The sequence below is a fragment of the Vombatus ursinus genome, unplaced genomic scaffold, assembly GCF_900497805.2.
Source record: "Vombatus ursinus unplaced genomic scaffold, bare-nosed wombat genome assembly UNPS02014770.1, whole genome shotgun sequence".
Taxonomy (NCBI): domain Eukaryota; kingdom Metazoa; phylum Chordata; class Mammalia; order Diprotodontia; family Vombatidae; genus Vombatus; species Vombatus ursinus.
In genome coordinates, this window is record NW_020954548.1 from 10,418,593 (window position 1) to 10,435,330 (window position 16,738).

The window sequence follows — 16,738 nt, forward strand, 5'->3', positions numbered from 1 at the left end:
GCTTATTTACACTGCTGTTTTCTTTTGTATTGTTTTAATTCCCCTTTTTTTTTAAAAGTAAAAGTTCAAGAGATGTTTGAATATTTTAGAGTGGCTCATTGTATAACAAAAATGTAATTAATCTGTTCTGTTAGATACATCTAAGAAGCATACCCAAGAAAATTCCCACTGGAAGGATGATGATGCAGTAAGAACTGCAGATGAACTAGTGAACAGGTAGAGCTAATTTGCCTTTTAATTTTATTCTTGATTTTAGGACATTTTCAAAAGCATTTTTTTAATGATAGTCTCATCTTCTCATTGACTTAATTAAATAGTTCTTCATGTCATCACACATTGGAAAAAAGATTTAATGTCTTATATATAAGGCAATAATTTTTTCCTGTTCCTTTACTGTAACATAGAAGTGGGTTATTTATAATGAAGGATATTATTTTGCTTTTTGAAGTATTGAATACAAATTCTAATTGGTAGTTTGTTTATATATGTATTTTTAAAATACTCTGTCTTGGTAACATTTGGAAATTTCTGAATAATCTGCTAGTTGTATTTGTGATTAGTGTGCATAATTGCCTGATCTTCTGATTAGAAGGTTTTTTTAGAATAGGAAAATCTAATTAATTGGGTTTTGATTGTATGCAGGTAGATTATTGGCAGTCTGCCTTCAGTTTCATCTCTGAGAAGAGGTTAACCATAATTCAGAATGTAGCATATCTTTGTATAGAAGTCTGATATGATAACTTAAAGCAAAGTAACAAAGCATTCTATGCAGACCTAATTTAGAAGTGATGAAGTCATCTATTTTAAAAAACTTTTAAAGTATCTCTTTTAAAAATTCTTGCATCTTTCCTCTCCATTAATTAGTGAAAGGGCACCACCTGGCCATACTTCTTATATTTTTGGTATATCTGATTACAGTGAAGAAGAAAATAATTATTTAGTTTTAAAAGATCTTATGTTAGTATGAAGTCCACGACCATTAAAATGAACTCTTTTGGGACCTTAGCATTCTATATTATGAGATTTTGCTTTGACCAGTTGCTAACAATCTTTTTCATATTCTGGGGAATTGGAAATGAAACAGCTGACATCTATACACAAATAAAAGTTAGCATTTATGTAGTGCTGTAAGGTTTGTAAAACACTTAAAAATATCTAATTTTTATTCTCACAGCACTGAGAGGTGGATACTATTATCCCCATTTTTCAGATGAAGAAACTGAGGCTGAGAGAGGTTGAGGGACTTGCCCAGGGTTACACAGCTAGCAAATGTCTGACGCTAAATTTGAACTCCAGTCTTCCTGACTCCAGGGCCACAGCTGTATCCATTGCGCTATTAACTTCAGATGAGATGAGCTTTGATATTATAATGGGGGAAGTGAGAGAAGATGTTTTGCACATCTTCAGATTACCATCACTTTCCTATGCCAAACTACTATGTGTCTTTCTGTGTTGTGAGTAGTTTGAAAAGATTTTTTCTCCTTAGGGGTTTGGGTCCCTGATAGGAATTTAAGGATAATTAGTTCTTCATGGCAGAATAGAAAACTATAGAATGCTATTACAGCCACAACTAGCACCTGGTTCAATGTCTCTCACATAGCAGGTACTTAATAAATGTTAGTGGAAATGAATTGAATTCCTCTCTCTGCCTAGAGTACAATCCTTACCCATCATGTAGTTATCTTATATATAATTCCAATAGGTCTGTCTCAGGAACAGACAAGACAAAATTTTGTATTGATTCAACAAGTATTTGTTAAGTGCCCTTTAAATTTGAGGCATGAACTCTGGGAGACCTCAGATTGTTTTTGTTGTGGCGGCCGTATTTTATGTTGTCAAATTGAATTTTTATATAGCAAATATAATGAGATCTTCTGTTCTGTATGTCTTTTATTCATTTGTTGACTGTAAAAATGTGCCCTACTATAGAAATACAGTACAGTGAAAGCCTAGTGTTCCTTTTTCATACCTTCTTCAAGGATTTGAAGAGTGTGTATGTATGTGTGTATGTGTGTGTGTGTATGTATGTATGTATAACACTTATGCTTGTAAAAATTTTGTAGATGGTAGGGTAGGTACAGGGATCAGTATTTCCTTTACATTATTTTTATGAGCATAAGCTATGATATGAGGGCCATGATATTTTGCAAGCATTTAGAATTGATACACCTTTCAGGTATCTTGAATCATTTTAAACTATAAAAAAATCAGTTGATTAAATATTAACACAATGCCATTTTATAAGTTTTCCTACAATTAGATGTCTTCTGTGCATTTACTGGAATCGTAGAAGATTCCTTGAAAGACAGTGAGATGTGTACAGACAAATAGTTTGCCAACATAGTTTGCCGTTGTCATGGAGGTTATCCTATGCCCAGTTCAAATGTAACATGTTATACATGGTGAGGTCCTTCAGATGTTCCTTTTTGTGGATTACAGTTGTTCTGATTGCAGTAGACTTCTGAACATTGTAGAGACTCTTCAGTAAGATCTGTAAATATCCAAGAGTTTGACTGAAGTCTCCACATCAAATGGGTGAAGAGTACCCATCAGTTGTATGGATAACTCAGGGGACTATTTTGTCAGTACTTTGTTTAAGGAGAGAGAGTTCAGACTGAAGTAAGCCCATAATTGGACAGGTTGAAGACAGCAAATTGAATTGCCTTTGTGGAAATACCACAGTTCTTTTAGCAGCCCCAAACTTCTCCTTAAATCAGAGACCTACCTTTTTTTCTCCCTAAATAAAAAAAGAGAAGATTGTACAAGTGCTACACTCAACTGCAACAAATCGGTAAGTCCAACATATCAAGAATGTCCGTGGGACATAACTAAGTGAATTGATGTTGGGAAGGTAGACACTGCATTAAAAGATGGAATGTATTGTGTTAAGGAGGATTCAAATAGTGGTAAGAGTCCTATGTCAGGTGGTAGAGTTAAGTGTTCTGTATCAAATGGGAAAATTGGGAGAGCTTGTACAGTCTGGATAGTAAGACATTGGAAGGTTTCAACCAGGTGTGACCAGGGGTCTGGCATTCCACATCTCTACACCTGGGGCCTCTGTGGTCAGGACCACCCAGGTAGTGTAGTGGTTAGAGTACTGGATAGGAAGATCTGAATTCAAATACTCCCTGTCATACTTATTGGTAGCTGTATGTTACCCTGGGAATGTCACTCTTATCTCTTCATAGTTTTCTCATTATAAATGTGGATAATAATAGTACTTGCCTTGTGAGGACCAAATGATGTAACAGAGTACTTGGGAAACTTTAAAGCACTGTACAAATGATGACTTATTAACCTCCTCCTCATCTTTCTCTTGTGCTTTTAACCTGTGCTTTTGTTTCTTTCTTCATCTTGCTCTCATGGTAAAGTGGAATTTGACAATCTGGTGCTAAGACCAATAGCAAGGCCCATCTTTTTTTTTTTTTTTGGCCTTTTTGGCAAGGCACTTGGGGTTAAGTGACTTGCCCAGGGTTACACAGCTAGTGTATATCATGTGTCTGAGGCCGGATTTGAACTCAGCTCCTCCTGACTCCAGGGCCAGTGCTCTATCCACTGTGCCACCTAGCTGCCCCAGGCCCATCTTTTATTATGGTTAGTATTCTTCCACTGATGCTGTATGACTGAGTTATGGCATATCACATTCTCTGACAAATTAAAGTTGAAGGTGACTCAAAGGGCAATGAAGAGGGACACAGTAGGTAGGAGTATATTGCAGTGAATTACTAATGAAAAGTTGTATAGGAGCAGTAGCATAAAGGATTTCAGTAGAGCAGTTGGTTAACATAAAAGATATGGGCTTTTATTGGTATCTAAGCAGTATCAAGAAATCTAGAAGGTGGTTCCCAACGTATTGGGCAGACCCCTTTGAAGAGATTAAGGAATACATTGAGCAAGAGTTGCACAGGATGAGAAGATGTGGGTGGGTTGTAATCTTTGTCGTCAGAGGGGAGCACATACTTTGAGCTCGCAGGTTAATGAAGTAAATGAAATTTTGCTAAGCCTTTGGGATACAAAGTTGAAATAAAACAACTCTGCCTTTTAGAAATTTGTACTCTAATATAGAAAAAAAAACCCATGCTTTATGCGGAATGTGGTAAGTGCAGAAGAGAGGTCCAGACATGACGAATTTGAGGAGGAAGAAATAATTTTGAAATAAGATGCTCAGGAGAGGCTTCATAGAAAGCTTGTGGTATGAGTTGGGACTTCAAGAAAATAGGGCTGTTTAATTGGAACTTAGGACCAAAGGAGTCTGAATATTCCAGTAGTATACAGAAATACAACAGCATGAACAAATTATAGAGGTAGAGGAGGGCAGGATGAGAACAGAGGACAGTGAGTATTCCAGTTTGCCAGAAAGTGAGGCCCAAATTGTGACTGACTGTGAATCCTAGGATAAAGCTATTTAAACTTTATTTGATGAATTATGGCTGACTACTGAAGGTTTTTAAATAGAGGAGTGCCATCATGAATATATCATGAATATTAGTAAGATTTTGTGGGTAGCATTTTGAAGGATGAATTAGAGAATGAAGAGACTGAAAGCAGAGAATTAGGCTGTTAAAAGTAATTTAGTCAGGAGTTGATGAGGGCTTGAAATAGGGTAGTTTTAGTGGGAATAGAAGGGTGAGCCATTATTCCATTTTCCATAATATATATGAGAGAGTTTGTGGAGATAGTGTTATTAGGAGTTGACAGCTGATTGGATGTGAGGGAAGAGTCAAAGAAAACAGGTTTAGAACATGAAAGATCATTGATAGGCCATTGATGTAGTAGAGGACTGTGTTCAAATCCTGGCTTTATTACCTGTGTGGCTTTGGAGAAGTCAGTTTTTTCATGGTGTTGGTTTTTTGGCCTTCAGTTTTCTCTGATGTAAAATGAATAGATGACTTCTGTTGTCCCTCCCCTCCTGCTGTAAATCTGTGAATCAGTGATATAATGACAGCAGAAGAGATGTTAGAGGAGGATGAATAAACTTTTAGGTGAAGATAGGGAGGGAGAAGTTCAGTTTTGGGCATAACGAGTTTGAGATCGTTATGGGTTTTCCAGGTAGGACATCCATTAGACAGTTTGAATTATAAGACTGAGACTAGAAAGAGATTAGATGATTTTAGAGGTCATCTGCATAAGATAACTGAAATCATGAGGGTGGATGATATCATTGAGGGTGGATGATATCATTAAGGGAGGAAAAGATCCAAGGCTAAAATGTTGGAGAATATCCATGTTTAAAGCTTTGGGGAAAGATAAGGCACCAGCCTGACTGACAATAGTAAAGAATTAGAGAGCTTTATTGCAGACAAGTATTTATTGTTATTCTTTGTTTCAAATGGTCTTTGTTCCAAATGAAAAAAAAAATCTAAACAGTACAGTAAACAAAGTTGCATTCTGGGAGGCTGATACACAAGTAGAGCGGAATTATTGCTCTAGTTGTCACAAATTCTCCCAAGATAAAACTGCCTTTTGATGACCGGGACGAATTGAGAGAAATCGTAACGGACAGATACGGGGCAGATACATTCTTTAAAGTATACAACTGAATAAAATAAGTAGAACATTTCTGCTTTTTAATGGACATTTGATATTGTTTCCTCTTTTAGGATTGCTGTTCTTCCAGTGCCATCAGATACAATGTCTGAGAGTAGCAGTGTTATGTTGCTTGAAAAGGTACATTTTAAAACAATTTTGACTTAAACACGGTATTTTCATAAAATCTTCAGTTTTGCATGAGACTTCAGTGGTCATCTAGGTCAACCTCTGCCCAAATATGAATCCCCTCTACAGTATCCCAGACAAACTGGTTATCCAGCCTCTGCTTGAATGCTTTTGGTAATGGAGAACTCGCATTACTTCACAAAGCAACCCATTCAATTTTATGACTAGATCTTATTGCTAAGAAGTGTATTTCCTGATGTTGTCCTGAAGACAGATCTAATTCTTCTTCACTTATTTTGAAGACTGTCATGTCTTACTGAAGCACACTCTTTGTTTAAGCTGCACATTTGCAGTTCCTTCAACTGATCCTTGTTTGGGCCCTCCTAGTTATCCTCTTGGGCATGTTTTATCAGTGACCCTTTTAAAATGTAATATCCAGAACTGGGCATAATATTCTACTTGTCAGACCAGCTAGTCAATCAATAAGCATTCATTAAGTTCTTATTATGTATCAGGCACTGGTGCATTGTACATTTTTGTTGTGGACATTAAACCTATCTTATACAGATTAATCAGTAAACATTTATTAAGTGCCCACTATGTGCATTACCTTTTTGGGCTAGAACATTATATTACTGAATCCTTTTAAGTATATAATTTACCAGGCCTGAGTGTTTTCTGCATATCCCTGTCCCAATCTGGACTTTTCTGTTTTTGTTTTTTGTTTTTTGTTTTTTTTCAATCCAGGTTTCATCTAAACCATTATATTCTACTGAGATATTTTTGGATGCTTTCTGTCATTCTACATATCAGTCTTTTTAGCTTGGTCTTAACCTCATATTTGATCAGTTTGCCATGTATACATTCATCCAAGTCATTGATGGAAGTGTGGAATTGGTCTTTGGGCAAAGCTCTGATTCCATTAGATACTTTACACTGATCAAACTGTGTGTATCCATCAGTTATGGTTAATGAGTTATAAACCCTCCTAGTAGTGCTGCCATCCAACTTATATTTCCATATAGTCCATGAGAATATCATTAGTGACTTTTTTTTTCCCCTCGCTTTTTGCTGAGGCAGTTGGGGTTGAGTGACTTGCCCAGGGTCGCACAGCTAGTGGCAAGTGTCTAAGGCCAAATTTGAACTCAGGTCCTCCTGACTCTAAGGTCGGAGCTCTATCCACTGTGCCAACTAGCTACCCCAAACATGAATGATTTTTTAAAAATGTCTTTTTAAAATCTATACTGATAATTCTCCACTACCTTGTTTAATAAACCTACCAGAAAAGGCATAGTAGTTTTTTCTGCTTTGTTGATGTCTTTTTAAATAACCAATCATTCCAAGTGTACTCAACTCATCTTGTCCCTCTTTTCCCCTGACCCTTTCAATCCAGTGAGCTTTTCCTTTTAAGACAGAAAAAATGTCAAGTACAATGACAATATAGCCAACATTTTTCTAGCCTTTAGTTCCCAGCAGTCCAAGGAATAGAAAGTGGTGCATTTTAAGGCCCCTACTTTGGCTTCGGTTTTTTGCTATGACGAAAGGTGCTGCTGTGAATATTGTGACATATATGGAAGCTTGGTTTCTATTTTTAACTTCCTCAGGGTATATACCTAGTATTAGGGTCTCTGAGTCAAAGAATGAACAATTTAGTGGCTTGACTTATGTAATTCCAGATCTTTCAGTGTAGTGGTAACGATTCACAGCTCTGAGGTTTTAGCATTTGTTCACAGATGTATCACTAGTTAACAAAGCTCAGGAGGCTCTCCATCATATTCAAAATGTATGCCGTAGGGAAATAATGTCATCTAATTTATTTAAAAACAAAAACTAGTATAGCCTGATAACTGTCTAGAATAATTAGTCTGTGAACACAGTTCTCATTTTTTCCCCCAATTTAAAATACACAGAGTTGCTACACCATTTAATTTTACTTATACAGAAACTGACATTACTTTGTTAATGTTGTATCTCTAATGAAAAAACATGAGTATTAAACTATTTATCAGTACAATTAAGGAGTAGGAGGAGAATGAGTAAAACTTTAAACATGTAATGTTTTTGTCTCCTTTAGGACGTGAAGACAAAGACTCTTAGAGAGAAAGAGCAGTCAATTTCTAAAAATAGAAAACAGATCAAAATGGACACCTCTCAATCACTGTCAGCTCAGAAGAAGAGAGAGAATTGTGTACTTTCAACACCAATGCTTGATCCCTTCAAAAAAGAAGTAGATCATCTGGCAGAGGAGGTGAGGGGAAATCTTTGTTAAATAAGTATTTATTGAATATCTATAGTACTATGCTAGGTGCTATTGGCTAATGTAAGTATGATATAGTCTCTTCTCTTGAGTGGCTTATGTGCTGTTTCGAGAAACCTGATTTATACTTTTTTTTTAATTTTTAGTTTTTAACTTTCACTTCCATAAAGATTTTGAGTGCCAAATTTTTTCCCCATCTCTCTCCTCTCCCCACCCCAAAATGGTGTGCAGTTTGATAGAGGCTTTACATATACATTCATATTGACCTATAACATTAGTCATATTGTAAAGAAGAATTAGAACTGATGGGTGAAACCACAAGAAAGAAGAAACAAACAGGAAAAAAAAGAGAGCAAATAATATTCTTCTATCTGCATTCAGACTTCATAGTTCTTTTTCTGGATGTGGAAAGTATTTTCCATCATGAGTCCTTTGGAGTTGTCTTGGATCCTTGCATTGCTAAGAAGAGATACTCCTACCAAAGTTAGTCATAACACATTGTGGCTGTTATTGTGTACAGTGTTCTTCTAGTTCTGCTAGCTTTACTCAGCATCAGTTCATTCAAGCCTTTGCAGGTTTTTCTGAAGTCTGCCTGCTCATCGTTTCTTATAGCACAATAGTATTCCATTACACTCATATACCACAACTTGTTCAGCCATTCCCCAACTGATGGGCATCTCCTCAATTTCCAGTTCTTTACCACCACAGAAAGAGCTGCTATAGATATTTTTGTACATGTAGGTCCTTTTCCAATTTGTATGATCTCTTTGGGATACAGACCTAGAAGTGGTATTGTTGGGTCAAAGGGTATGCATAGTTTTATAGCCCTTTGGGCATAGTTCCAAATTACTCTCCAGAATTGTTGGATCAGTTCACAACTCCACCAACAATGCATTAGTGTTCCAATTTTCCCACATCTTCTCCAACATTTATCATTTTCCTTTTCTGTCATATTACCCAATCTGATAGGTGTGATATAGTACCTCAGAGTTGTTTTGATTTGCATATCTCTAATCAATAGTGATTTAGAGCATTTTTTCATGACTATAGATAGCTCTAATTTCGTCCTCTGAAAACTGCCTGCTTATGTCCTTTGACCATTTCTGATTTATATTTTTAAACTTTTAAAATGATAGTATATCACTTAGTGATTTTCAAAAATGGTATAAAGAAATACAGTAGGAATTCAGAGGATGAAAGATAATGCAGATTAGAGTGCTTGGGATAGGTGTCAGAAGTAGCACTCATCTGGCCTTAAAGGGTAGGTAAGATTTGAAGAGACAGAGTTGGACTCATTAATGTCTGGCAGGGTAGTGGAGAAAATACTAGTTATGGAGTCAGGATCTGTGTTTGAAGCCCAATATGACCCACTTGTACTGCCTTTGTGACTTTGGGTAAATCACTTAACTTTTCTGGGTTTGAATTTCCTCTTTTAAAAAAAAATGTCATAATGTTTTTTATTTTTTTATGCCATTTTTTCTCAGTTACTACTCCTGTCTCAGAACTCTCCCTTCTAACAAATAAAAAGTTAATCAAAACCAGTTAATACAGAAAACTAAAATCTGAAGCATATGCAAAATTTCACGCTTGGAATCTACCACCTTTCTATAGAGATGAGAAAAATGTTTCATAAACACATCAGTACCCTGAAACCAAGATTGGTCCTCGTAGTTAATCTGATTTCTGATGTCTTTTAGTGTTGCTGTTTTTTACATTATTTTAGTTAATATGGGTTGGGAGAAGGAACCCATTGGGTTAAAGGTAAGTTAGTTTTATGCATGTTGACTTGGAGACAGTAGACAGGCATCCAAGCAGAAGTGTTCATTAGGTAGCTAACAATGAGAGAAGGGCATTGAATAGATTGCTAGGCCTAGAATCAGGGAGACCTGAGTTCAAATTTGGTCTCAGACACTTACTAACTGTGTGACCCTAGCCAAGTCGCTTATCCTCTTGTCACCTCAGTTTCCTCAACTCTAATTATATGAAGTAAAATTTAATTAGGTATAAATTTGAAATGTTGAGCATTAATATTATCTAAGAAACAAAAACAATTGAGAATATTTGCTCTTGATTTCTCCTTTACTTTCTCTAAATCCCTTTATTTTCTTTAATTTCAGTCACACACAAAGGATCTTTTTTTTTAAAAATTAGTCTTACTTTTGGTCATTGTATTTAATCTCCCAGAGTTATTATAAAGATCAAATGAGATAGTATTTGTTGGAAGTGCTTAGAAGCTATGTGCCTGGCACATAGTAGGTGCTATATAAATATTTATTCCTTTACTCCTATGAATGAAGAGACTAGCCAGTGAAGGAGATGGACAATTCACTTTAACATTTATTGAACACCTACATTGTTTACATTTTTTTTCCTTTAATGAATTCTCTAATCATGGCTAGAAAAGAATGAAATCCAAAAGTCAGATTAATTAAAAAAAAATCCAGGGTGTGACTGAAATGACAGGAAATAAAGGGAGAGGAAGTAATGAAGAAATCAAGAGCAAATACTCTCAACTGTTTTTTTTAGATATACTTAATTAAATCATATTTCATGTACTGACAAATTCACCAGATATATTTTTATTTCCATGCAGGTCATTTACTTATGTTGATGATCCTTTAGTAAGCAGAATTATTGCCTGAGAGAATAAAGGTACATGCAACCTGAGGCCTTCTTGATGAGCCTTCATCTGTACTCAGTTGCACAGTATTGATGGGGTACTTATTACTTATTCAGATTCCTATTGCTGAGGCCTCTCCATTATATTTCCTTATACCAGCCTAAGCCACGTAAGAATTCAGTGTAAAAGGCATGTGATGAAACAGAATAGCAAGATAATTACATGAAATTGAATCAGGTATTAACCACTCTCAGCACTTATTCTAAAATTTTCTGCACCCCCCTCCCCGAAGCATGTCTCCTAGGAGAACTAGCTTTTCTGATTAATTGCTCAGGCACTTTTACAGTGGGATAGGGACAAGTCCATTCACTTGTTGAAAGGTGCTAGGGAAATTTCATCAGTGAGAGTCTTGGAAGCATTGATTTCTTTCTTGGCAGAACAAGTAGAGCACACTGCACAGGTCACAGCAGCAGCGATGTAGGTTTTGATGATCCCTCTTGGTTCTACAGGAGGGATTGTGTTGACTGCTTCTGGCATTGCTTGATGCTTCTGTTGACCACACTAGCCCTTGGAAACATCTATTTTATTCTAGGCATTGTGCTAGGAGTTAATTTTAAAAAGGAGCTAATATTCATTTAGGTGGGAGGTAAACCTGTGCACATGGGTAGTATATATGCTAAGTGTAAAAAGTAATTTCAGGAGGGAAAAAATGCTAGTAAAGGAGGCTGGTCCCTGAACTGTGCTTTGATGGATTCTGTGATGAAGATGAGGAGTGTGATATCATCTATCTGAGGATATTACTTTGCAATTGAAAAAATTGGGACTATTTGTCACCATCTCCCTCTTTTCCCCACTACTATATGTCAAATCACCTCTATATCATTCCCCTCTCTCTTCCTTTGCTCCAATCATAAAGGAAGTTCTGACCTTTCTTGTAAACACTATCCTCTTTGCCCTTGATCCCATTCCCACATCTCCTCCGTGAGTTTGCTTTTTCAGTTGTCCCTTCCCTGTCTCTAATTATCAATCATTTATTCACTGGTTTTCTTCTCTAGTGGATAGAAATGTTCCATCCTTTAAAAAAAAAAAAACCTTCACTTGATCATACCATCTTCTCCAGTGAACATTCTCAAGTAGGAAAAGAGGAATGTACATAAAATGGGAACTTTCAGTTCTGCTTGCTTTCCTGTCCATCATTTCATGAGTGTGCCTAGATTTCTTTGAAGCTTACCTCTTTCCATATTTCTTATAGTACAATAATATTCTGTTACATGAACATACCATTATTTATTTAGTCATTCCACAATTGGTGGACACCCATTTTGTGTCTAACTGTTTGCTACAACAAAAAGTGCTGCTACAAATATGTTTTATGTTTGTCTTTTCCTTCTGTCTGATATATTTGGGGTATATATCTAGTAGGGAAGTTGCAGGTATAAAGAATAGCAAAATTTAGTGACTTTTTGGGTATAGAAACCAAATGACTTTCCAGAATGATTGGGTCAATTCACAGCTCTATCAGCAGTGTATTAATATACTTGTCCTTTGCAAACTTTTTAGCCATTCTTTTTTTGTCATCTTGGGCACCACCAGTCTTCCAGTGATCTAGGCTCATAACCTCAGAGTCAACCCTTTTCCCCTCAGTCCCTCATATTCAATCATTTTTGACATTTTGCTGATTTTACCTATACAACACGTTTCTCATCTGGCTTATTCACTCCATTTGTACAACCACTACCCAGGTTCAGGTCATTGTTACTTCTTGCCCAGACTATTGCAGTAGCCTCCTAATTGATCTCCTTGTAGCCAGTCTTTACTATCTCCAATTGTCTTCCCAATAGATGTTCTCAAAGCGTAAGTCTAATCATAATTACTCCCTTGCTTCAAGAAGCTCTGGTGGGTACTCTCCTTTAGTTTAAAATACTAACTTCTCTTTTTACTGTTTAAAGATTTTCTGGCTTTTTTCTTCCTTTCCAAATATATATAAATTATTCTCTTTCACACACACCCTTCAGTCAAATTGGCCTACTTGCTGTTCCTTATTCAGGACATTCCATTTGCCATAGCTACCTTTCCTCCAGCTGTTCCCCATGGGTCATTCTCCTGGCTATGACTCCATTCTTACCTTCACCTCATGAAATTCTTGGCTTACTTCAAGACTTAGCTTGGGTGCTTCCTTCTATAGGAAGCTTATCTTGATTTCTTCTCCTGTCTTTACCTCCGTTGTCTTCCAAAATCAGTTTGTTTCTACTTTGTAAATATATTACTTCTCTCCCTGTTTCTGTAATGGAATGTAATTTCCTTGATGGCAGGGATTTTTTGTTTTGTTTTGTTTTTTGTCTTTGCATTGTTAGCATCTAACAGTGCCTAGTGTATAGTAAGCAATTAATAAATTCTTATTTGTGTTATCTTAGACTTAAGAGCTGGAAAAGGACTTTTGGGTCATCACATGTACAAAGATATATGGAGGATGGGACAGAAGTAGGGTGAAGTAATGTAGCTTCATGGAAGCCAGTAGAATTAGAGAAAGGAGGTGGTCAGTAGTATCACATGCTACCAAGAGCTCTGGAAAAATTATAACAGAGAAAAATTCCTTGGATTTGAAATTGTGGTCATAACCTTGGAGAGAACAATTTTTAGCAAAGTGGCAAGGATATAAACTATAGTTTAGATTGTTAAGAAGAGAATGGATATTAAATAAATTTAGGCAGCAAGGAGAGATTATTCACTTAAGAATTTTGGCAATGAAAAGAGAAAACGGGATGAAATAGGATGAAAGATAGAGCATAATATTTTTTAAATAGGAAAGATTTGTGCAGATTTGAAGCAGATGGTACTAATTCATTTGGAAGGAACTTAGAACATACAGGAGAAGGAAAGGATACTCCTGGGAGCCAAGGTCTTTTGGGATTTGGGGGAGAGGATGGGAGCTAGGACTTTAGTGAAGGTCTTGGAATAAAGAAGGGGGACACCTCTTCCTGTGAGAGTGCAGGAAAGGAGAATGGCAAGTGCAGAGAGTGCTTATTTTCGGAAAAGGTATTATGAAAATAAGGGAAAGAATAAATTGAACAGAACTTCTGCTGTATGGAAGGTGGTCAAAGGTTCAATGATCTGTTATCCTCATTTTATTTGTTGCTGCTTTGAAATATATACTGGGACTGGTCTGGCTATATCTGCTGGACACCTTTTTTTAGGAGCTTCTAGGGGAAGAGGAGGATATGCCTTCCTAGTTAGATTTCTGTGACTTAGAACTATTTTTCTGTAGCATAAATCTCATCTAAGACTTTACCTACACTTTATTTTCTAACATTAACCGTTTACCTTCTTTTGACTCAAAGACTCATAGATGTTTGTTTCCTATTTTCTAGCACATTTGACATTTTAGTTAATATGAAATAATTACCCATCTTTTTTTTTTTTGTTTCTGTCTTTAAATACATCTCTATGCCCCATATTTTTTTCTGCCTTTAGTAATGAAGTTTCTCACGTGTTGTATATGGTGTTTATTCGGAGGGGGTATATGCCGGTACCTGATGGATTTTCAGTACAATTTTTTTCAAATAGCTATTTGTATATAATAAATTTTTAGAACTGATAGAAACCTCACCAACTATTCCATTCTTCTGTTAGGGCTGAGCCTGTATTGTAACTTTCCTGGGATTATTTAATTTTTGTTTTTGCATCTTTGGTGCCTTCCTGCATTAGTAGTTTTTATCATGTGTTAGTTCCCTTTACCAATGAAATCACAGGTCCAAGCACTATTATCCTTTATCCCTAGTGCTTAGCACAATGTCTGAGGCTTAATTAGTGTTTAATAAATGTTTATTGATTGACTTCTGTTCTCTGCGGAATTGATCCTGTTCTTCTAGTATAGGAGAAGAGATCTTTGTCCCGCCTCACTTGCATTCTATTGATTGGGGCGTGCTTAGCAGTGATTGTGTGCTCCTGTATGCATTGTTCCATAATTATCTCTTAAAGGAGCTTTCTGCATTCTTGACATCTTGCTAATTTCACACATGACAAGTCAATTAGGTTTAATGTTTTTTACTTTATTTTTTTCTTTTAGGTTGCCAAAGCTGTTATAGCAGATTCACCACAGCTTTGTAAAGAAAGAGACAAAGAATTGGGGGACTTAATCAACTGTCTATTTTCTAACCCATTTTTGACAAGGAAGCAGATTCCACGAACGCCAGAAAATTTGAGTGAGTTCAATTCATGCTTCTGATCTGTTACTTTATTTCATAGACTCTAGTTTTTAAGACTTTAAAACGATTGCTTAGTATGACAAATATAATATAAACACTGTAACTATTTCTGGTTAGAGTGAAATTGCAGTGGACTGTCTTATAAGGTGTACAGATTACATTGCCTCCAAACAACATGTTGATTTTACCACACATATACTTAGTATGGTGAAATAAGTATTCCGATGTTTTTGTTAGCTTGGATATGCAACCATATCTATAGCCCCTTATTTATATCTGGCAATAATAAATTTCTTAAGCCATATAATAGCTCATTTTAGTCTGAGCCTAGAAAGAGCCATAGAATAAGGGTCAGGAGGGACATTAGAAATGATTTTAATCCAGTATTCCTCCCAGTTCAGGAATCACTTCCACAAAATCACTGACGATATGGCACATACTTCAATTATTAGATATTTATCTTAAGTGTCTAAGGACCAGATACATCCTTGCCCATTCTTATGCTCTGATGAATTAAATTGGAGTTTACTGGGGCAGGGTGGCAAGTTCAGCAGTTCTGTGATTTTTTTTTGTTTTAACACTATATTCCAAAACAGTACCATCCATCCTGTGTTGAATCAGAGTTTGACTGCGTTGCTAAAACTAAATTATCTATCTATCTATCTATCTATCTATCTATCTATCTATCTATCTATATCTGTGTCTGTCTGTCTTTCTATTTCTACTTACCTATCTATATAAATTGAGAGAGAGAGAAAAATAATTCCATTTTGTGTTTGTTTTTATCAGCTCCTGAAATTAGAAAATCCCAAAGAGAAGATTTTCAAGATGAAGTTGATCAAGATATAGAGGTTGTTCAAATGGATGCTGTGTCCAATGACCCAACACATTCAAGCATGAACAATTTTCTCTCGGGATCAGCTTTTAGCAAATCTATCTTGCCTGAGGAAAGAGGTTCCCCAAAACTTGGACCTCAGGAGAGCATAGGAACTAATCACCTCGACCCACTAACAAACAAATGTGCAAAAATTTCAAATAAAAGAACCTGGGAACAGAACTCAGAATGTACAGTTTTACAATTAAATCTTGAAGAAAGTAGCCATACAGGGACAAGTTTATCTGCTGCAGAGAACAGGATAAATGAAATAGATGGTAAAGAAGATCAAGTTAATAAAAAACTGGACTTCTCATCTGTGTCTTGTAAAGAACAGTCTTGGGTGCATACAACTTTATTGTGGAATTCTGAGATCCTAAATGAAATTAGTTCTAATAGTAGAGAGGCTGTCCATTTTGATATATTACATGAAACCCTTCCAGAGGTAGCGGATAACTTGAGTTTTAATAGTTCCTATAGCACAGAGTCCAGTGATGAAACAGGGCAGAAAAGTTCAGTGGATAATGATATTTTAGTGGAAGAATCAATGAGAAAAAAATTGGCTACTGAAGAAAGAAACTTGAGTTTTGAGGCTATTTGCAGTAGATTTGAAGCTCTTAAAAAGTCTATGTCTGAGAAAAAAAAAGAGTCTACTCACTTTTCTCCTGAAACATTTATAAAAGATGATTCAAAATTGGGCGGTACTTCAAATAACGTAGAAACAGATGACGTTTTTAATTCTCTGGGAGATTTTCCTGCTGTCTACGTAGACGACATAAAACCATCTCTACGAATATCCTTTGGTGAAAGAAAATCTCTTTCACCACTTATTAAATTTTCTCCAGAGGAACGGAGAAGAAGGTCCACAAAGCCAAATGATGTTGGAGAATTTTTACCTTATTTAAAGGGTAAGATTTTTATTAGCCTGCTGTTTTATGAAAATAAGTGTAAACAGTTGTAAACCGTACTAACTACTCCTTTCTCTGATTACTGTATTCAGTTTGACAGATTACTCACCTCAAGAGCATATTTCCCTGGAGTATACTAGGAAGTTCTAAATAAATGAGACTAAAATATATTCAAATATATTCAAATTTCTTTTTCTTTTTTTTTTTTGGCTTAGCACT

The 16,738-nt window shown here is 35.9% G+C and overlaps 1 protein-coding gene and 1 non-coding gene across 3 annotated transcripts in view; both read left to right on the forward strand.

Annotated features, from left to right (window-relative positions):
• Window positions 1-16,738, forward strand: part of HAUS6 (HAUS augmin like complex subunit 6) — a 41,643-nt gene that overhangs the window by 21,856 nt on the left and 3,049 nt on the right. For both annotated transcript variants that reach the window (XM_027863140.1, XM_027863141.1), the window contains 5 exons: window positions 135-216; window positions 5,601-5,667; window positions 7,730-7,903; window positions 14,599-14,734; window positions 15,527-16,519. In XM_027863140.1, the coding sequence (XP_027718941.1) occupies window positions 135-216; window positions 5,601-5,667; window positions 7,730-7,903; window positions 14,599-14,734; window positions 15,527-16,519 (1,452 nt within the window). The remainder of the gene's footprint in view (window positions 1-134; window positions 217-5,600; window positions 5,668-7,729; window positions 7,904-14,598; window positions 14,735-15,526; window positions 16,520-16,738) is intronic.
• LOC114044001 lies at window positions 5,390-5,520 on the forward strand. The gene has a single exon (XR_003569164.1).